The sequence below is a fragment of the Haliotis cracherodii genome, unplaced genomic scaffold (assembly GCF_022045235.1).
Source record: "Haliotis cracherodii isolate W230 unplaced genomic scaffold, xgHalCrac1.p SCAF_16, whole genome shotgun sequence".
NCBI lineage: Eukaryota > Metazoa > Mollusca > Gastropoda > Lepetellida > Haliotidae > Haliotis > Haliotis cracherodii.
In genome coordinates, this window is record NW_027266271.1 from 5,128,415 (window position 1) to 5,152,510 (window position 24,096).

At 42.8% G+C, this 24,096-nt stretch overlaps 1 protein-coding gene across 2 annotated transcripts in view; it reads right to left on the minus strand.

The window, feature by feature from the left end:
* The window catches only part of LOC139463745 (caspase-8-like), a 55,303-nt gene extending 31,506 nt beyond the window's left edge, over positions 1–23,797 (minus strand). The window contains exons 1-7 of one of the 2 annotated variants that reach the window (XM_071245006.1): positions 23,662–23,797; positions 22,146–22,528; positions 20,865–21,097; positions 15,553–15,690; positions 15,043–15,330; positions 12,114–12,203; positions 259–306 (exon numbers count right to left, since the gene is read on the minus strand). In XM_071245006.1, coding sequence (XP_071101107.1) covers positions 259–306; positions 12,114–12,203; positions 15,043–15,330; positions 15,553–15,690; positions 20,865–21,097; positions 22,146–22,474 — 1,126 coding nt within the window. In that variant the 5' untranslated portion in view covers positions 22,475–22,528; positions 23,662–23,797. Of the gene's footprint in view, positions 1–258; positions 307–12,113; positions 12,204–15,042; positions 15,331–15,552; positions 15,691–20,864; positions 21,098–22,145; positions 22,529–23,579 lie in introns of both variants that reach the window. The other variant, XM_071245005.1, reaches the window with a different exon arrangement.
* Positions 23,798–24,096: the final 299 nt, after the last annotated feature.

Below are 24,096 nucleotides of genomic sequence, written 5' to 3' on the forward strand. Positions count from 1 at the left end.
CTAGGGAGTTGTAACAACTAGCACCTAAATTAATAGCATACAGAATAAACGTAGCTCTTCTTATGTGTTGATTAAAACATAAACTTTCAGGATGTGACTCTGATATCTGGTAAAGATGCCTACACAATAATAGTAACATCTACCTGGCTGTCTTTTGTTTGTTACATGTTTTGAAATACACTCAATAATAAAGAAATAGAATCTAACAGAGACTGGATGAGTATTCTGTATATGTACAGTGGACAAGACAGTACTTACAGTTGAGATTTTGGTCTGCACCTGCCTGGGATATTTCAGTTGCTTCTCCTGGAACATCAACACAATGTATTACTGAAGTGGCCCATCTGTTGTCACATGTGTGTGTGTGTGTCATCAGGGCAAGGATTGCATGGGGCAGCAGTCATGCTATTCATAAAGACATGAACACTATGTATCATGGACATGGCCCATCTGTTGTCACATGTGTGTGTGTGTCATCAGGGCAAGGATTGCATGGGGCAGTGGTCATGCTATTTATAAAGACATGAACACTATGTATCACGGACGTTGCCCATCTGTTGTCACATGTGTGTGTGTGTCATCAGGGCAAGGATTGCATGGGGCAGTGGTCATGCTATTTATAAAGACATGAACACTATGTATCACGGACGTTGCCCATCTGTTGTCACATGTGTGTGTGTGTCATCAGGGCAAGGATTGCATGGGGCAGCGGTCATGCTATTTATAAAGACATGAACACTATGTATCATGGACATGGCCCATCTGTTGTCACATGTGTGTGTGTGTCATCAGGGCAAGGATTGCATGGGGCAGCGGTCATGCTATTTATAAAGACATGAACACTATGTATCACGGACGTTGCCCATCTGTTGTCACATGTGTGTGTGTGTGTGTCATCAGGGCAAGGATTGCATGGGGCAGCGGTCATGCTATTTATGAAGACATGAACACTATGTATCACGGACATGGTCCATCTGTTGTCACATGTGTGTGTGTGTCATCAGGGCAAGGATTGCATGGGGCAGTGGTCATGCTATTTATGAAGACATGAAAACTATGTATCATGGACATGGCCCATCTGTTGTCACGTGTTGGTGTGTGTGTCTCATCAGGGAAGGATTTTATCGGGCAGTGGTCATGCTGTTTATGAAGACACATGCAAATATATAGTGTCCTGCCTGTAGAGGTAACTATACATGCCTCAGAAGCTGGCAATGATATAACAACCAGAGTACCATAGTACTCACTTTTATTCAGCGATATGGTATTCAAGTGGTGAGGTTCTGCAAATTATCATGTATAAAAACACATAATTCTTATGAAACTTCAACCTCAATTACATCTCTGCCATAAATCCTGTATTTTGGCTTCAGTCACACTAACTAAAGTTGTCAGATTTTGAGCAGACGTCCTCTTCACTGCCAATTACACACACAACTAGTTGTTGCCAAGTAGCATCGTAACCACCCATGCTGTGACGTAAACAATGGTGGCAACCTCACTTTTTTCCTCTGTGTGCTAGAGCCATCACCTATTGTAACAGTAGTAATGATCTTGCTCTTGCTAGTAAGTCACATTAATCTAAGATTAATCTAATAGTTTTCAATAATAACAAACATAAGTAGATATATAAAGTTGCTGCTGGAGTGACGATCGCATGCACATAAGTATAGATGGTGCTTAGTGTTTGTGAGGTCAGAATGGAGTCTCCCTCTACCCTTGTGTGCAAGAAGTGTAGTTGTTCATAATCACGGAAGATTGAAGTGCAGAGGCAATGCCTGCAATGAATATAACAGATGTGAGAATTGCAGCAACACATCTAAAAGACCTTCACTCAGATCATGCAGATTACTGTACAGGTTCTGTTACACGCGGGCACAAGCTGCACAGACCTTAATCATACCAGCATCCTGGACACCACCGGATGCCTTGGCTAAGTTATGCAGGCAAGGTAGCAGACCAGATGTCTGACAGTCTACTCAAGCTCGACCCTTACCGCCATTGAAGCGGAGGGTGTATAGAACACATGATGCTCCACTTCCGGGTTATCAAAGTTTGGACGAAGTCTTTAAGAAGTTAGTACAAAACTCTCCACCCAAGTCTGATGCTCATGATATCACCAACTGGTTTATCTGGTTCAGACCAGACTATTCCCAAGCCTGGATGTCTTAACATCTATCATGAGTTCAGCGTCAACAAATACTAGGAAAACCAAGAGGTTGATAATGTTGCAACCAATTTCTGCTCTCAAGACATTCAATGGCAAGTTTGGACATATCATAGACAAAGTCAGACAAGATACAAGGAACAATTCCAAGCATCAACTATCAGCCTAGCTGCCAAGACACATGGATCTTCCCCTTCCCCCTCCCTCCCCAGAACATACCAGGGATCAGAAGCACCCGTGAAGGATTCTTTCCAACCGAGTAGGGGATACGACAAGCATCAGTCTTTTCAGGAATCAACTGCATTTCAAGAAACATCCGATCCAATCTCAAGCCATTGGGACGCAGATTTCATCTAGTCGGAGCCAAGTTAGTGGCAGCAGACCTCGCCGTCAGGAAGCTAATAAAGAAACCAGCCATTCGGAGACTATCGGAGACCAATAAGACCAAGTATTTTTTCTCTGGTATTCATAGTTAGAAGAATACTCCTGACATGAGAATGAGAATTGACCTAAAGACACTCAAATGGGTCATAGTTCACAACACCGGACCAGTCGTAACATTTTTCATGGGGATCAACTTGCTCCTACACCGGCAACATCACAGTTTCTGCTCAGAACTCGGACACATAACTGGTCTGCCGTGTGTAGATCTTGGAACTAGTCAACTCAACATACACGATTACAGTTTACTGCACTGGAAGAATTACGTCACGTGTCTAGGCTGACTGTAAACATTTTTATCGTAATCAGGACAACTGACTTAGTGGGATCCATGCAGTATACTTGTACAGACTGACTTACATGATCGCTTATGCAGAACACTACAACTACTCATCCAGTCGCCTGTCGCTGTACATCATGTAGCCGACTACTACAGTGGACATCCGATGCCTGCAAGCACAGTGAATGAGACACCATGCACCATTGTCCGCCGATATAACAACGGTAATGCTTATCCGAAGCCCAAGAGATGGAAACGATTTGATTCAGATCAAGCAATTTTTTATATTCAACCTGTCCTACGAGATACATTGTTGAATTCTTACCATGATACAGAAAGGGTGCGCCTATACGTTTACCAGGGATTTGGCATTGGATCTGACATCACAGTTTTCCTGTTTCATCATGTCCTGACTCGAGCGGAGAAGTTGATGAGCTGACTCCATCAGTTGTTGGATGGAAGCGAGACATATTCCCGGGAAACAGAACATCCTTGCCGATAGCTTTCCTGCCAAGGGAGTATTGCGGCAACAGAATGGATCTTACATTGCTTGGATAATCATGTTATAATCATGTTATGGGACACACCACACCTAGATCTATTTATAACGATGATACCTTATACAACATCCATCCCTATGATAGTGATTTTTTCTCCTACATCTACATCAGGAAAATAAGTTCTGACAAGGGACGATAGAAGGTTACAGATTGGCTCTTCACTATGTACTAAAACATGATGGACGTTTCTACTAGAAAATGTTCAAACACCTCGTATCTTCCCCTAGTTAAATCTATTTGTTGTACTATCGTCACTTTTAAAGGAACTTTACGAGCCCATGGCTAAGGCCACGTTACTCCAAAAATCCTGGAAAGCATTCTTCAGAACTCCATGCCTTGGACTATTCTTGTCTCACTCATGATGAACATTGGACCAAAATCACTCTAAGAGCACTCCAGCACTCTGTAGCCAAGAATCAATCTATGACAATGGGGCTATTGGGTCAAAGACACTACACCATCCCTGCATTGGGTGATTGAGTGAGTTGTGTTTAACACCGCTTTTAACAGTATTACAGTTATATCACGGTGTGTCAGCTTAATGTGAGAAAGCCCGAAGTGATGAAGGTCTCGGACGTTTACCACTTTGGTGAAACCCACGAGCACGGGTATGGTGCTGACAAACCTAGATACATAATCGTGGCGAACCGGAATTCGAACCCACAATCATAGGTTTCTGCACAGCAAATCGCAGACTTTATTCAACTGGGCCACCCATGCCCACCCCCTCCTGCATTGGGACCAACAGTGGATCACCCAGACAGATTTTTATGTCCCATCAGCGCTCTCAAATTCTATCTCTCGCCTACAGACCGACATAGACGCCATCAAAGGAGACTGTTTATATCCTGCAAGACTCCAACAAGAACATCACCAAGGCTGTGAGATCATAATCGGAAGTGAGGTCAGCACCATAAGTAGCAGTACAAGGTCCTTCAAATCAGGAAATGATGTCTTTGGTAGAAATAGACCTTGAGAGACTTCATTACCTATTAAAAGGAAAGTGACAAACCAGAAGTGGCATCACAACCAGAAGTGATGCCAACGCCGGAAGTGAAGTCAGCACGGGTATTAGTGTCACAAATCAGTGAGACATGGACATGATCAGATCATGATAGACATGGACAATGCCAGCCTCACCAGCCTGTCACATACAGCTGGAGTGATCAGATCATGATAGACATGGACAATGCCAGCCTCACTAGCTTGTCACATACAGTTGTAAGTGATCAGATCATGATAGACATGGACAATGCCAGCCTCACCAGCTTGTCACATACAGTTGTAAGTGATCAGATCATGATAGACATGGACAATGCCAGCCTTACCAGCTTGTCACATACAGTTGTAAGTGATCAGATCATGATAGACATGGACAATGCCAGCCTCACCAGCTTGTCACATACAGCTGGAGTGATCAGATCATGATAGACATGGACAATGCCAGCCTCACCATCCTGTCACATACAGTTGTAAGTGATCAGATCATGATAGACATGGACAATGCCAGCCTCACCAGCCTGTCACATACAGCTGGAGTGATCAGATCATGATAGACATGGACAATGCCAGCCTCACCAGCCTGTCACATACAGCTGTAAGTGATCAGATCATGATAGACATGGACAATGCCAGCCTCACCAGCTTGTCACATACAGCTGGAGTGATCAGATCATGATAGACATGGACAATGCCAGCCTCACCAGCCTGTCACATACAGTTGTAAGTGATCAGATCATGATAGACATGGACAATGCCAGCCTCACCAGCCTGTCACATACAGTTGTAAGTGATCAGATCATGATAGACATGGACAATGCCAGCCTCACCAGCCTGTCACATACAGCTGGAGTGATCAGATCATGATAGACATGGACAATGCCAGCCTCACCAGCTTGTCACATACAGCTGGAGTGATCAGATCATGATAGACATGGACAATGCCAGCCTCACCAGCCTGTCACATACAGCTGGAGTGATCAGATCATGATAGACATGGACAATGCCAGCCTCACCAGCCTGTCACATAGAGTTGTAAGTGATCAGATCATGATAGACATGGACAATGCCAGCCTCACCAGCTTGTCACATACAGCTGGAGTGATCAGATCATGATAGACATGGACAATGCCAGCCTCACCTGCCTGTCACATACAGTTGTAAGTGATCAGATCATGATAGACATGGACAATGCCAGCCTCACCAGCTTGTCACATACAGTTGTAAGTGATCAGATCATGATAGACATGGACAATGCCAGCCTCACCAGCCTGTCACATAGAGTTGTAAGTGATCAGATCATGATAGACATGGACAATGCCAGCCTCACCAGCTTGTCACATACAGTTGTAAGTGATCAGATCATGATAGACATGGACAATGCCAGCCTCACCAGCTTGTCACATACAGTTGTAAGTGATCAGATCATGATAGACATGGACAATGCCAGCCTCACCAGCTTGTCACATACAGTTGTAAGTGATCAGATCATGATAGACATGGACAATGCCAGCCTCACCAGCTTGTCACATACAGTTGTAAGTGATCAGATCATGATAGACATGGACAATGCCAGCCTCACCAGCCTGTCACATACAGCTGGAGTGATCAGATCATGATAGACATGGACAATGCCAGCCTCACCAGCCTGTCACATACAGTTGTAAGTGATCAGATCATGATAGACATGGACAATGCCAGCCTCACCAGCCTGTCACATACAGTTGTAAGTGATCAGATCATGATAGACATGGACAATGCCAGCCTCACCAGCTTGTCACATACAGCTGGAGTGATCAGATCATGATAGACATGGACAATGCCAGCCTCACCAGCCTGTCACATACAGTTGTAAGTGATCAGATCATGATAGACATGGACAATGCCAGCCTCACCAGCCTGTCACATACAGCTGGAGTGATCAGATCATGATAGACATGGACAATGCCAGCCTCACCAGCTTGTCACATACAGCTGGAGTGATCAGATCATGATAGACATGGACAATGCCAGCCTCACCTGCCTGTCACATACAGTTGTAAGTGATCAGATCATGATAGACATGGACAATGCCAGCCTCACCAGCCTGTCAAATACAGCTGGAGTGATCAGATCATGATAGACATGGACAATGCCAGCCTCACCAGCCTGTCACATACAGTTGTAAGTGATCAGATCATGGAAGACATGGACAATGCCAGCCTCACCAGCCTGTCACATACAGTTGTAAGTGATCAGATCATGATAGACATGGACAACGCCAGCCTCACCAGCTTGTCACATACAGTTGTAAGTGATCAGATCATGATAGACATGGACAATGCCAGCCTCACCAGCTTGTCACATACAGCTGGAGTGATCAGATCATGATAGACATGGACAATGCCAGCCTCACCAGCCTGTCACATACAGTTGTAAGTGATCAGATCATGATAGACATGGACAATGCCAGCCTCACCAGCTTGTCACATACAGCTGGAGTGATCAGATCATGATAGACATGGACAATGCCAGCCTCACCAGCTTGTCACATACAGCTGGAGTGATCAGATCATGATAGACATGGACAATGCCAGCCTCACCAGCCTGTCACATACAGCTGGAGTGATCAGATCATGATAGACATGGACAATGCCAGCCTCACCAGCTTGTCACATACAGTTGTAAGTGATCAGATCATGATAGACATGGACAATGCCAGCCTCACCAGCTTGTCACATACAGTTGTAAGTGATCAGATCATGATAGACATGGACAATGCCAGCCTCACCAGCCTGTCACATACATCTGGAGTGATCAGATCATGATAGACATGGACAATGCCAGCCTCACCAGCTTGTCACATACAGTTGTAAGTGATCAGATCATGATAGACATGGACAATGCCAGCCTCACCAGCTTGTCACATACAGCTGGAGTGATCAGATCATGATAGACATGGACAATGCCAGCCTCACCAGCTTGTCACATACAGTTGTAAGTGATCAGATCATGATAGACATGGACAATGCCAGCCTCACCAGCTTGTCACATACAGTTGTAAGTGATCAGATCATGATAGACATGGACAATGCCAGCCTCACCAGCTTGTCACATACAGTTGTAAGTGATCAGATCATGATAGACATGGACAATGCCAGCCTCACCAGCCTGTCACATACAGTTGTAAGTGATCAGATCATGATAGACATGGACAATGCCAGCCTCACCATCTTGTCACATACAGTTGTAAGTGATCAGATCATGATAGACATGGACAATGCCAGCCTCACCAGCTTGTCACATACAGTTGTAAGTGATCAGATCATGATAGACTTGGACAATGCCAGCCTCACCATCTTGTCACATACAGTTGTAAGTGATCAGATCATGATAGACATGGACAATGCCAGCCTCACCAGCCTGTCACATACAGCTGGAGTGATCAGATCATGATAGACATGGACAATGCCAGCCTCACCATCTTGTCACATACAGTTGTAAGTGATCAGATCATGATAGACATGGACAATGCCAGCCTCACCATCTTGTCACATACAGTTGTAAGTGATCAGATCATGGAAGACATGGACAATGCCAGCCTCACCAGCTTGTCACATACAGTTGGAGTGATCAGATCATGATAGACATGGACAATGCCAGCCTCACCAGCCTGTCACATACAGTTGTAAGTGATCAGATCATGATAGACATGGACAATGCCAGCCTCACCATCTTGTCACATACAGTTGTAAGTGATCAGATCATGAAAGACATGGACAATGCCAGCCTCACCAGCCTGTCACATACAGTTGTAAGTGATCAGATCATGGAAGACTTGGACAATGCCAGCCTTACTTCTATGCAATGTAGTACACGATAAATAATACACTATCATGTCCCAGGCAGTTGAGGAGGGGGAAGGTGAGAAGGGATTCAAGGAGGCTAGTTGAGATAGAGAAGTTGAGATGAAGTGCAGACTGCAATACACAACAATAAATAATAATGGAGGGTTGGCTCCCTTGGCTAGCACAATGACAACACACATGTGAATCTGCTCCATCCAATTGTCCACCACAGATGAATAAATAGAGGATATTTCATGTGTCAAGTGAAATATCATGTTTCTCTCATCGAGTGACAGGGGGTGAAGGAGATATTTTCATGAAACTATCTCCTTTTCCCCCGTCACAAGATGAGAGAAACATAAAATTTCAGGAGACATATGGAACATCTTATTTATTATATACTTTTTGTGTAGGTGTCTTCCAGAAAATTCAATTATTTCATTAAAAATGTAAAACCTTAAAACGTAAATTCTCCCTATCTAATACACAGGGACGGTTCACCACCCCTTGAGTTTGCGACTTAAAATGTAGTTTTGTGTTTGCAAAATCTTAAACAATATAAACAATAGTATCAAAAAATATTTAGGATCACGAAAATTCTATATCATACATTTAGATATGATTATATACAAAATCAACTTTAACAGTAAAATATTCTTCAAAACAAAGAGACTGCTGTTGGAAGCAAAAGAATATACACTGGTCAAGTAACAAAAATGGTACTTTGCAAAACGAACGGTCTCAATTGATGAGTTAAATGAGAAATTTACAGTTTATAACAAAACATTTTCAAGAGAAGAACATCCGTAAGAAGTGATATTGACTCCATAAATGACTAGCTGACATTATTTTGCCCTGTCAATGTGGAACTAACTAAAAAAGGATGTCAGCAGTTTGTGTACGGGCTGGACACTTACGATAAAGGAAGACAATTTAAGGGGAGGTAACTCTTGTATGACAATAGTTCCGTCAAAGTGTTATGTTCACTGCAGTGAAATATCAAGTGTTATGTTCACTGCAAATATCACATTTCTCAGCTTCAGAAAACTCAGTTTTTCATACTAAAGTATATCATAAAGGGACAATAAGTGAACAGTTCTGTTTGTTTGAAATCATGCACGAAATAATTTCCAAGTGTGACGTCATATGCCCAACTCAATTCTCAAACCAAAACAACAGAGCTCCACACAGTAAAGCTGATGATGCAAATATTGCACAGAGTAAACTGGCTTCAGTCTTCTTTCTAATAGAGGCAACTTGAAGAGAACAAATACATCCTCGAACAACTAAGGTTTGTTTCAAGCCATCAAAAGTGTAATCTGATCATGATTGAGGTGAGGTGGAAACAATGCGATCAAATAGAGCATGCAGTTACTTCCTTTTCATGCACACTGCTCTACTGTGCATCTCGTGTTATGGTCATAGCAGCAATAGGAGTTTGTGTGCTTGTTTTCCTGTTTGCAAATTCGGTCAATGAAAACATGAAATTTACAAAAAAAACACTAGACATGATGATTTACAAATTCAATGATATTTGTGTACTGTATGCTGGACAATGTTTTATATGCAGATATTAAGATTGCATATGTATTTGTCTCATAAATTAAGCAGCCCCTGAAGATCCAGGGTAGAATAGGTCTTCAGCAACCCATGCCTGACATAAAAGGTGACTATGCTTGTTGTAAGAGGCGACTATGCTTGTCGTAAGAGGCGACTAATGGGATCGGGTGGTCATCAATCCCAATTGTGTGGATCCTTGCTGATGATATTAATCACTGGATTGTCTGGTCCAGACTCAATTATTTATAGACCGCGGTCATATAGCTGGAATATTGCTGACTGCGTTGTTAAACAACAAACCAACCAACGTAAATTAAGCCTGAAATAGTAATCAGCTGTTTACACATTTTCTCCCCGCTCTATGGGTGATTTTGTTTAAAAAAATACTTAATGTCATGGCCAATATCATAACTGACAAGAAATTCCATAGGAATTGATAGGAAGACTGAAGACTTTGTATCTCTAACGATTAATGTTTGTTTCAAGGCAAGTTCATGTTGAGTTGATCTGCCGATTAGTTCATGTACAATTTGCCTAAACAGCATTGAAAACGCACCACCATGAAAATGGATGTATTTTTATCTGGGCTTAAGTCATATGAAAATATATAAGTAAATGAGTAATATACGACGTTCTGGACGAAGCATGAAGAAGAACAGCTGTTTTGTTTCACGGGAAGCATGCAGAATAGGGCTATAAAAGACAGACTTTTAAGGCCACATCACTGGTTGCTGCAGACATAAAGGGTACTGACACAAGAAATGTCAAGATTAACAACAGAGGAACGTGAACGTACCTTGGGCATGCTTCAAGTTGGTACGTCAAGTAGAGTTGCTGCACAACGGTTTCAATGCCATCATTCAACTCCTCAGGCTACTGAGCAGATACCAGCAGACAAGAACCACCAGAGATCGACCACGTCCTGGTCAACGTCGTGTAACTACACCACGTCAGGATCGCCATATTGTTCGTCGGCATCTTCGTGATCGTACACTTCGTGTTACCAGGACTGCAGCAACCGTACAAGGCTGACGGAATTGATCAGTGCTGACACAGTACGTCGACGTCTCCGCTCAGCAGGGCTACGTGCTCGACATCCATATGTTGGACCCATACTCACTGATCGACATCGAAATGAACGTCTGCATTGGGCCAAAAGGCATCATCATTGGAGATTGCGTCAGTGGCATGGTGTGCTGTTCTCTGATGAGTCCTGTTTTCATTTACGGAATGCTGACGATCGACTGTGAGTGTGGCGTCGACGTGGAGAACGTTACCACAATGATTGCGTTGTACAGACAGATCGATGGGAGAAGGGAGTGTCATGGTGTGGGGCGGCATCAGTCATGACCATCGAACAGAGCTCCATGTTTGTCGGGGAAGAGTTACTGCCCTTTTACTACAGGAATAACATATTGGCAAATCACGTCATCCCATTCTTTCATCAGCACCAGGATATGCACACCTTCCAGCAAGATAATGCAAGAGCGCACACAGCACGTGTTTCAACACAGTACCTAGCGAACAATAATGTGCCTCTACTTCCATGACCAGCCCTGTCACCCCATCTATCGCCAAGTGAACATGTATGGGATTACGTGGGTCAACGCCTCTCACGTCGTCCGCAAGTACAGAACCTGAGAGAACTTGAAGATACACTACGTCAAGAGTGGAATGCCCCAGAACACTATTCGCAGACTTATTTGATCAATGAGAAGACGTTGCATGACCTGTGTTGCTGTCAATGGCGGACATACCAGATATTGACTTTTCATTTTAACCCTATGTGTCTTCCTTACACTGATGACGTAATTGTAATTACTGTGCGGTATTCCTGTTTCCTTTGTCGTCTTTCTTAATAATCCGTCTATGTCTTCTAATCAAAATCAGTCATTGCTCAAGTTGTTTTTGTAATATTTCAAGATTTATTGCTGGTGCGTTTTCAATGCTGTTCAGTATAATATGACTGACTTGTGTACTTCAGTACAGTATTTGTTGACCTGCTTCTTCTGGTATTGTGTACTCACCATAACGTTTTCGCATTGTGAATCATCAAGGAATACATTTATGTAGGGAGGCCCTGGTATCAGTACCAAATGCCTCTTAAAGTTAAACTGTTGAATGACCTTTCTTGTGAAGCATCCAAAATCTCTAAATGTGTGTTTTGTTCAACCATTGATAACATTTTGGACTGAAATTGCTGAAACATATGACACACATGTCACAAACCAAGATGAAGTAATCTGTCCACGGATGCTAGAGAAGTGAGACTTTCCTACCTGTAGTGACATAATGGTTCCTCCTCTCCTCCCCAGCTCGCTGCTCCACTCCAGGCCCCCGATAATATACCATTTCTCTGGGCAAGTAGGCTGCACAGGACAAAACTGAGCATGAAAACCATGATAGTTTCCACGAACAACAAGCCTGTCACCCTCTATATCTCCAGGGCTAACACTAACCCCAGGACCAATTCTTGTGCTTCTTACAATCCTATATTTCTGCTCTTGATTTTCATAAACATTTTACTGACCAATCAAATAACAAGATATGGAAAATGGAAATTGGTAAGGGTGGTAACTCGATATCGCCAACATTACATTCTCATTGGTACTTGGACCGAGGAGCATAGCAAATCAAATGTGGGTAATTTGAGATCAGGAGAAACACGGGAATAGCTCCATGGGTTAGGGTAGGTCTACGGAAATGCAAGCCCTGGTGACATAGAGGATGCTAACCTGTCTTAAATATATATAACCTCTTACTTGAAAACAACTAATATACCTAAGAAACATAGTTTGCTCTTCCTCCATGGTTAGTGTAATATAGTATAGTTTTGCCCTATTACAGTTAAAGCACAAGGAAGCTCATGTTCACACCACCTGGGTAAAATAAAGTAAACATACATGCATATTTATTCAATGGTTTTGAATTTCAACAAAAACAGCCACTTAACAAAATATATATATATACTGAACTACAAAAGAAACATCACCTCAAGTAACATTGCATGAAAAGTTGTCATTTAAATATCTGGGTAATTTTTGTCAAAGTTTCTAAAATTTAACATTAGCTTGTCTGGAAAAATGAAATTTGATAATAAAAATACAAAGCAGATGACAATAAAACTGATTGGCCAAACACATCCCGGCAATGGCCATGGTAACCCGATGCACGTGAGTTCCGTGCAAAAATTGAATTGCAAATGCGTTCCCTCCTTTCTCGCCCTATTAAAATCCACCCAGATCGGATAACATTCCTTCATTATTGAATTGCTACCACATGTCAAGATTGACAAGAAATCAGCGACACCAAGCCCTTGGACGATTGCAAGCTGGACAAACCAACCGGCAAGTAGCCAATGCATTTCAAGTCCACGTGAGGACCATATACAGGCTCCAGCAATGGTACCACCACCAACACTACAGATGACCGACCACGTAGTGGAAGAACAAGGGTCACCACGTCAGGATCATCAGATTGCGCGACAGCATCTTCAAGATCGCTTTGTTAGTGCTGCGATACTGCTCGACAGACCATAGGGACACACCAGTGACACATTAGTGCGCACACCGTGCATCAATGATTGATGAGCAGACATCTCCACTGTCACAGGCCACAATTCTGACATCACGTCATCGCCGGGACTGTCTTCTGTGGGCAACACAGCCGCAGCATTGGCACCCACCAGCAGTGGGGAAGAGTCCTCTTCTCAGACGAGAGCCGTTACTGTGTCTCAACAGCAGATGGCAGAGAGAGAGTCTGGCGACGCCGTGGGGAACATTATTCGGATGCTTGCGTTGTTCAGAGAGACTCGTGGGGTGGTCGGCGCATCATTGTGTGGGGTGGAATTGGTCTTGCACAGAGGGTCAGCCCTGCTGTCTTCCAGAACATCAGTCCAGGGAGAGACAATGGTGTCACAGCAGCTCGGTACATTGATCACCACGAGCCACACGCCACACCAAATTTGGCACGTCGCCGCAACCACGAATTTCAGCATGATAACGCCTGTGCCCACATTGCGAGAGCAACAAGAAACTTCCTCCAGCTGAATGGCATCAGAACCATGCAGTCCATGCCCTCAGTCCCAATTTAAATGCCATTGAGCACCTGAGGGACGAGGTTCAAAGACGGCCCAAGGCCGACAACCAACTGCAGCTGAACTGTGTTAGACGTTCCTCAGAATGTGGGCTCAAGTGCCTATGGCTTTCATTAACCGCCTCATCCATTCCATGCATCGACGTTGCACGGCAGTCATCAATGCACATGGCAGACAAACGAGATACTGACTTGTGATGCCATTTTCTCTGAGACTAGCGTTGTGTTTCACTTTAAGAACATTTGACACTTTAATTTCAACCTTGATGATCAGTTTTGCCAAGTTTCATCTTTTTAATATGTCTCAAAGTATGCTTAATATGTCTCAAAGTATGCTTACAGTGTTTGGACAAATAAGGTTTCTCATATATCTATCCATGGTGATGTTTCTTTTGTAGTTCAGTATATATACTGGAATGAACGCATTTTATAGTTCAATGAAATACAATATCATCTCTTGAAGAACTCATCTACAGCTAAGACCAATCAATGGCAGAAGCGTATGCAACTAGTTAAGGGAGCACATTATCTGTCCCCAACATCCAGGGCTACCCCAAATTTTGCATCCTTGTCACATCAGGCAAGCCCAGCTTGGTGTAGACAGCATGTGAGGTTTAGAAGACAGAACTGGGACAGCATAGTGTTCACAGATGAGTCCAGGTTTCATCTGCACAGCTCTGATGGTCGTACCAGGGTCTACAGGCATCCAGAAGAACATTCTTGTGATGTCAGTTTGGGGGTCGAAGTGCATTTGGAATGGGGTGGCATCACAACTCATGGGAGAACACAACACATCATTGTTAATGGCAATTTGAAAGGCTTACACTACTGGAATGATATCATTTGAGATCATGTTCTGCCCTTTGTGCAAATACAGGGACATAACGTCACGTTGCAGGGGGACAATGCCCGCCCATACATTGCACATGTTGTAACAGATGTTAGAGGCAGCACAACACTGCTGTACAGCCATGGCCGGCTGTTTCTCCACACCACACCTCTCCCCTATAGAACAGGTCTGGGATGAGATGGAACGACACTAACACTAGCTCAGTTGGGCCAATCTGTGGTTGACATCTGGAACAAAATCTCCAAAGCTGTTTTCAATCTCACCTTTAAATTGCTGTTCCAGTTGTTTCGACAATTGAATTATGTTTGCATAACGTAATGCAGAGATAAGTTTGACTAAAGCTTGGGAGTATTCCAGACTTTGGAGACTTGGTGCACACTCTAGCATCTTCTGTATTCTTTCCCTAGTAGTGAAATGCTGTAAGCCTGAGTGTAGCCGCTTAATGTCATCATCTTTGTAGCCAAGGAGTGTCCAGAATGCTGGCAAATTGTTGCAATACATGTCTTGACACAAGTCTTCACTGATCTGTAGTCGAACACTCTCTGGCACACCTGACAACAACAGCAACACTAGCAGGACATTCTTTAACATTAATCAACTGACTTTTAATTTCATGTATAGTCTGTTGTAGTCGTCTTTCAACATAGCAATACGTCATGATGATGTATGTGAATAATGTTACAAAATGTCTAACATCACTGCTGTTCTATGAAATATAGTTCTTAAAGACAAAAAGACAATACATTCTGATAACATATGTGTATGACCGTTACCATTGTGTGCTGTGTGGCCAAATGGAGGGCACATGTCTGCCACGGCGTTGGCGGTAGGAGTCATCACCACATCACTCCCTGAGACCCCCCCAAGGGGTGCTTCTGCAGCCGTCACACATCCCCTCTGGTGTCTCCGTTCTGTACACAAACATATTTCAAGTGACATATAAATAAGAACAGTGTTTTCAAGTACTTGTAAAAACAGACCCAGCCCTAGTCTTTCTCTCATTCACTGAACCATATTGTTTTCCCTTCCACCCAGTCCTCACTGTAATGCTTTAGTTATAAATAAAGCAAGTCTAGATTTTCAACAGGTTCAGAATCTCCCATCTAACTGTGGCTCCTTTTCAATTCAAATATACTTGTTTGTTTCTATCAAAATTACACTTTCAGAGGCTTGCAATAGTCTAAGGCAGCCCCTTCATTAGAAGTTCCCTGAAACTATCACCTACAACCAGGCATTTCCAGTGGGATACCATTACCTTCAGTTTGGTGAATGCATGTACACTAAAACATCAACCAGGTCAAAGTACCTTGCCTACAGCTAACATAATGGGGAATGTACAGGGATGTCTGCACTGATGACATCTCTTTGTGTGTAATGACAAGTATCATCCCGCCTTTTGTTACAGTCCATCATTCGCGGACAGTCCTTCTTCAAGTACACACGCGTGTCACTGTATCTAATCGCTTTCCCACCCACCCCCTCTTCTTTGCCGAGCGCCAGACAGGGTAACAACAAGTACCATCTTTTAACGTCTTTTGGTATGACGCAACTGGGGATCGCACCCCGGACCTTCCGCTCTCCGGTCGGACGCTCTACCACTAGACCACGGAGGCGGTTGTCCACCCAGCTTGCCTTTCCTTTTCAGCCTGATGTGTCCTCTAGACCTGGAATGCTAATCACTTCTTTTCTTCAGCGTTTCTTCTATTACAGGTACCAGCAGAGCAGATTGTATATATGTAAATATACCTGTACCTATGTAAAATAGGTTTTCAGGGCGCTTGTATATATGTACATACCTTTTTAACTATTCTGATATATGTAAATAAACATGACTTCTTAACAGCTGTATATATGCGAATACCTGTCTCAACAATAAACTATGTCGAGGTGTGCGGGGTTCTTGTGGGCTACGCTGCTAGTAACAAATTAACTTGCTTCCAAATTAATACTCGTGCTTAAGGCTACCTGCTTTTCAGCGGGAACCTTTCCGGGGTTACCTGCTTCTCAGTGGGAACCTTGTCTTTCCCGACTTTTCAGCCGGGGAATCGTAAAATAACATACGTTGAGGCAAACAATTGCCACGTATGTGGGCCGGGCAGAGGAAGTCGTCTTGTCAAGCAGTAGCTGACAGTTGGGTCCGCGGCGGTAGTCGCACAATGGTTTTGCTAATGGGGCCAGGCAGTGGGATCTGCTTTGGCCGGCTACCTGGGGCCGGGCAGCGGTAGTCTGACTTAGGCCAGCAGCAGGAGCTGCTTTTGGCAGCGTGGGAGATGCCAAGCAATGGTAGCGTTTAAATATGCTACCGTGGGGGCCGGACAGCAGTAGCAGTCTCAGGCCAGCAGCGCTAGCTGCGAATCGCCGTTGGCCACGGTAGCATTTTGGTATACACAATTAGCAGCTTAGTAGCCCACTAGTACCTGCACACCCTCGGCCATTTAACCCTTTTTTTCCCTATTCTGGAGATTTAACGACACTTCTGGTTTACAAAATTCATGTCATATGCAGTGGACAGTATGGGAAAATGCATGTCTAAAGCAAGACAACCTAAACACAGAAAACCCATACTTCATTAAAAAGAGAGTTTAAAGACTTCACTTGTTTGTTGCAATAATGGCACTTTCGAGATCATTCAATTCATTGAAGCAGACATCTTCTTCTTCCTGTTCTGAGACTACAGGTCGGACTGCCAAAGACTAAACACTGCATATCCAGCACTTTTTATGACAATTTCATAGTCCAGAAAACTTAATGTTCATTGAAGATGAACCTGTTAATATAATCAGAAATACTGGTTGCCACATCGATTAGTACTTAATAGGGCTGCAACAATACAGGAAGGTCACGATACGCATCTCGATATTCTGGTCACGATACGATACGTATCTCGATACGCAATGATAAATAAACAAGACTTAAAGCATGTCAAGATTGAACCTTTCATGATTTTGGAACAGTCAAAATTATTTTATAATAACAAGACTACTGAAGTTGGAACTTTCTCTAACTTTCCTTAAAAACAATTCAAAGTTCAAACACCAGAAAATAATTAATGTACTCCACCGGTACTACAACTTCAAAGAATTTTGATGCAAAGGTCGAAGAAATTGTATCTGTGGTGTATCGATAAATGGGCCCACGTTTATCGTATATCGTATCGTGGGTCGAGTATCGCGATGCATCGGAATATCGGTGTATCGTTTCACCCTTAGTACTTAAAGCTGTAGCTACTTACCAGTGTATTGGTCTAGCTGAATCACTTTGAGCTGTAGCTACTTACCAGTGTATTGGTCTAGTTGAATCAAACAGCTGTAACTCCTTACCAGTGTATTGGTCCAGCTGAATCACTGACAGCTTTAACCCCTTACCAGTGTATTGGTCTAGTTGAATCACTGACAGCTGTGCCAGTGTATTGGTCTAGCTGAATCACTGACAGCTGTACCAGTGTATTGGTCATGATGAACCACTGACAGCTGTACCAGTGTATTGCTCTAGGTGAATCACTGACAGCTGTACCAGTGTATTGGTCTAGATGAATCACTGACAGCTGTACCAGTGTATTGCTTTAGGTGAATCACTGACAGCTGTACCAGTGTATTGCTCTAGTTGAATCACTGACAGCTGTACCAGTGTATTGCTCTAGTTGAATCAATGACAGCTGTACCAGTGTATTGCTCTAGGTGAATCACTGACAGCTGTACCAGTGTATTGCTCTAGTTGAATCACTGACAGCTGTACCAGTGTATTGCTCTAGTTGAACCACTGACAGCTGTACCAGTGTATTGCTCTAGTTGAATCACTGACAGCTGTACCAGTGTATTGGTCTAGTTGAATCACTGACAGCTGTACCAGTGTATTGCTCTAGGTGAATCACTGACAGCTGTACCAGTGTATTGGTCTAGATGAACAACTGACAGCTGTACCAGTGTATTGCTCTAGGTGAATCACTGACAGCTGTACCAGTGTATTGCTCTAGATGAACAACTGACAGCTGTACCAGTGTATTGCTCTAGTTGAATCACTGACAGCTGTACCAGTGTATTGCTCTAGTTAAACCACTGACAGCTGTACCAGTGTATTGCTCTAGGTGAACAACTGACAGCTGTACCAGTGTATTGGTCTAGTTGAATCACTGACAGCTGTACCAGTGTATTGCTCTAGGTGAATCACTGACAGCTGTACCAGTGTATTGGTCTAGATGAACAACTGACAGCTGTACCAGTGTATTGCTCTAGTTGAACCACTGACAGCTGTACCAGTGTATTGCTCTAGGTGAATCACTGACAGCTGTACCAGTGTATTGGTCTAGATGAACAACTGACAGCTGTAACAGTGTATTGCCCTAGGTGAATCACTGACAGCTGAACCAGTGTATTGCTCTAGTTGAATCACTGACAGCTGTACCAGTGTATTGCTCTAGTTGAATCACTGACAGCTGTACCAGTGTATTGCTCTAGGTGAACAACTGACAGCTGTACCAGTGTATTGGTCTAGTTGAATCACTGACAGCTGTACCAGTGTATTGCTCTAGTTGAATCACTGACAGCTGTACCAGTGTATTGCTCTAGTTGAATCACTGACAGCTGTACCAGTGTATTGCTCTAGGTGAATCACTGACAGCTGTACCAGTGTATTGCTCTAGATGAATCACTGACAGCTGTGCCAGTGTATTGCTCTAGTTGAATCACTGACAGCTGTACCAGTGTATTGCTCTAGTTGAATCACTGACAGCTGTACCAGTGTATTGCTCTAGTTGAATCACTGACAGCTGTACCAGTGTATTGCTCTAGTTGAATCACTGACAGCTGTACCAGTGTATTGCTCTAGTTGAATCACTGACAGCTGTACCAGTGTATTGCTCTAGTTGAATCACTGACAGCTGTACCAGTGTATTGCTCTAGTTGAAGAATCACTGACAGCTGTACCAGTGTATTGCTCTAGTTGAATCACTGACAGCTGTACCAGTGTATTGCTCTAGTTGAATCACTGACAGCTGTACCAGTGTATTGGTATAGTTGTATCACTGACAGCTGTACCAGTGTATTGCTCTAGTTGAATCACTGACAGCTGTACCAGTGTATTGCTCTAGTTGAATCACTGACAGCTGTACCAGTGTATTGCTCTAGTTGAATCACTGACAGCTGTACCAGTGTATTGCTCTAGTTGAATCACTGACAGCTGTACCAGTGTATTGCTCTAGGTGAATCACTGACAGCTGTACCACTGTATTGGTCTAGATGAACAACTGACAGCTGTACCAGTGTATTGCTCTAGTTGAATCACTGACAGCTGTACCAGTGTATTGCTCTAGTTGAATCACTGACAGCTGTACCTGTGTATTGCTCTAGTTGAATCACTGACAGCTGTACCAGTGTATTGGTCTAGATGAATCACTGACAGCTGTACCAATGTGTTGGTCTAGATGAACAACTGACAGCTGTACCAGTGTATCGGTCTAGATGAACAACTGACAGCTGTACCAGTGTATCGGTCTAGTTGAATCACTGACAGCTGTGCCAGTGTATTGGTCTAGATGAACCACTGACAGCTGTACCAATGTATTGCTCTAGTTGAATCACTGACAGCTGTACCAGTGTATTGGTCAAGCTGAATCACTGACAGCTGTACCAGTGTATTGGTCTAGATGAACAACTGACAGCTGTACCAGTGTATTGCTCTAGTTGAATCACTGACAGCTGTACCAGTGTATTGGTCAAGCTGAATCACTGACAGCTGTACCAGTGTATTGGTCTAGATGAACAACTGACAGCTGTACCAGTGTATTGCTCTAGTTGAATCACTGACAGCTGTACCAGTGTATTGGTCTAGTTGAATCATTGACAGCTGTACCAATGTATTGGTCTAGATGAACAACTGACAGCTGTACTAGTGTATTGGTCAAGCTGAATCACTGACAGCTGTACCAGTGTATTGGTCCAGCTGAATCACTGACAGCTGTAGCTACTTACCAGTGTATTGGTCCAGATGAACAACTGACAGCTGTACCAGTGTATTGGTCAAGCTGAATCACTGACAGCTGTACCAGTGTATTGGTCAAGCTGAATCACTGACAGCTGTAGCTACTTACCAGTGTATTGGTCCAGCTTCCTCACCAAGTCTTGCCGTGTCAGTGCCACCAGATTTCGTCGGAGTCTGTCAACACTAAGAGGGGAGATAATCTTGGATTCTTCCATCAACGTGACCAAGTCGAGGCCTGATGACACCTTGCCTCGCTTTGCCTTAGGTATTTGATCAAGAAGGAAGGACAGTTTATTTGTGTCCTCCCCTGTTAAATCCTGTGCTGTGTCAAATAGCATCAACCTAAAACACAGAAAACACACTAGTCTTAGGGACCATTCACAATTTATGGCTTTGAGGGTTTGGTGAGAATTTTGCAAGAAAAACTAATACTGCAAAAGCAAAATCTATGTTTCAATATTTTATTCACAGATCAGCGATCAGTCTCAAAAGAAAGAAAAGAAAGTACCGAAACGAAAAAAACAAATGCCATTTAAGAAATAGTATATGTTCCGCACGTCGTTTTTTCACCGAATAGTAAACTTAATTTGTGATATAAATGACCTTTGTCACATTTCTGTTGTTGAAATAAAGAGGAGTATGTCTCTTAAACCTTTAATCCCACTCATATGTTGGTCAGTTTTAAATTGCAGGTAGGAGAATGTCCAAGGGTTAAAAGGGGTGAAGAATAGGTTTACTTTGCCGAAAATGTGTGCAGTCGACCATGACCAGGAATGGAGGTCTGATGTTGGGGTGAATTTTTCTCCAACAAGACCAACGGGGCACGGGTCATCTATGGCGCTGCAATTCAGTGTGCAGAGTTCAATCCTTGGGCACGCCAGAAACCTATGATTGTGGGTTTGAATCACGGTTCGCCCCGATTATGTTTCAAGGTTTGTCAGCACCATACCCGTGCTCATGGGTTTCACCAAAGTGGTAAACGTCTAAGACCTGCATCACTTTGGGCTTTCCTCCCACATAGAGCTGACACGCCGTGATATAACTGGAATACTGTTAAAACGACGTTAAACCCAACTCACTCACTCACTTCAACAAGACCATATAATAAGGCTTTGCCTCGGCTGTATTTCCGTTTCAGTCTTTGAAATTGATAGACAGAACTAAAGTGCAAATAACCCTTACATGTTTCGATGCCTGTTTTAATGAAAAAAATATTTATAACAACGATATGACAATACTTCCAAATGTGCAAAGTAATATGTACTCATGAGACTTGCATCTTAAATAAACGGTAGGTTTACTCTGTAATTTGAACCTTCAAAGGATAATAATATTTTAGAATTCAATTGTCCTTTAAACAAATACAAGACTAGATTGTGCAAAAATTTACCTGTAATCAGAAATCTTCCCTGTTGGCAGATAAGTACTTTTCAAATCCTCCGTAATTTCCTCATCTACATAGTCTATAAGATCAAGCCGCCCAATTTTATAGAACATTTCCACCAAAACCCAACGGTTTGAAGTATCTATCAACTTGCTGGTCTCCAGTGCCGTAAATAGTTCATGTCCAGTTGACATCTTCGTCAGCTTGTTTTTAGGCAAATTGTCCTTTATGAGGAACTTGAGGGCTTGCAGATCTGCCTGGTGGAGATCACTGTCAATCTTCAGCAACATAGTGTGGAAGCTACGCTCAGCCACAGCATCAGACTCAACATCCATACTTTTCGTCTTCAGTGAGAACTAACAGTGTCCAAGGTCTCCTACCAGCAGGTGCTGGAAATAATTGTACAAGGATGTAAGAAGTCGTGTCCATCAACTGCCATATGAAATAACATGACAATTTATAAATAATCTGTTAGGCTTAAATCACAAGTATCTACATGAAGAAAGACAAGTTCTATGGATGATCAACTTCTTTATTACAATCAGTGCGACGTTTCAGTGTTGATCCTAACACGTTTATCAAGCAAGTGATGGATGGTGCTGGACAACATAGGTATATTTACTTATTCACATCATTATTTATACAGTAAATTGATTGATGGACACAGAGAGCTCATTAGATGATTTGAAGCCAGTGATTGACAAATGGGGCAGGGTAAACAACCACGGAAGCTGATTGGGATGATTGGAAGCCAGTAAATTAGAAGCCAGTGGATAGTCTAATTCGACACTGAGTCTGCAAGCAGACTGATAGAGATGATTGGATCCAGCCAGCAATGAACAGAGATCAAGGCTACTTCATCCCGCCTGCTTACCATCACCTAATTGCTAAATCCATATGTCCATCCAATTAATCCACTGGCTTCCAATCATCCCAATCAGTCTTCCTGCTGACTCTGTGTCGAATTAGACTATTCACTGGCTTCTAATTTACTGGATTTTACAATGATGTTAATAAGTTTATATAACTATGTTGTCCAGCACCAACTTCTATATGCCACTGAAAGAAGTATCTACATGTCTGACATAGAGGCCATTTATATAACGCTGACCTTAGGATGTAGAAAAAGTGATTTATCTACTATTTAACTGGGAGACAAAAGCCTCTCTTTCTTTATTAGTCCTGTTATCAGTTAAATACAAGTCACCTCTAAAAAGCCATAACACTAGCAATAACTACATGAATTGAAAATTTATTTATTTAAATTTTGGTATAAATTTCTACTGACATTTGTTGTAGATTTGGGGTCGAATATCAGCCTCTGAGCAGGTCTAGATAAATCACTTAAGAAACTGTGTAAAAGTGAAATAGTCGCTTTCATGTTCCATACAAACATTGTTTTTAACTATATGAGTTCTGGTTACTTGTGAAGTTCTGTACCTATAATCTATATATAGTTTGTTCTGAGATTACTTGGCGTCCTGGCCTACTCTGCGATCTTGTTCAGCCTAGGTTGATTTACCTCCTTCTTTGATTCTCAGTCATATGAGACTTAAGTTGACACTCTTCGCTGCCTTTCAATAATCAGCGAGACAAACAAAACCAAAAATTGCAAAGTGAAAGTTCGTCTTGGCTTTTCCGCATTGACAGAGAGGGGAATTCCCACATTCCGTAGCGCCCTCATATTTGCAAAGGGGAATAACTGCGTCACGCACAGCCGCGTCCAGCGTAAGCTCGGTTATTGTTGCTGAGGTTCATAAATAGCGCCACGTTATCAGAATTATAGTTGTACTATTTATAATGAGTGATATCGGTCCTAATCGCAAATTGCTAAAGACAATTTACAGCTGTGGATGCCTTACAGATTTTATTAATTCTGACACAATTAAGGGTGCTACTTTAGTCAGTTATAGGCAGGCACGAACCACCGGAGAGGAATTACCTATCCTGAGTGAAT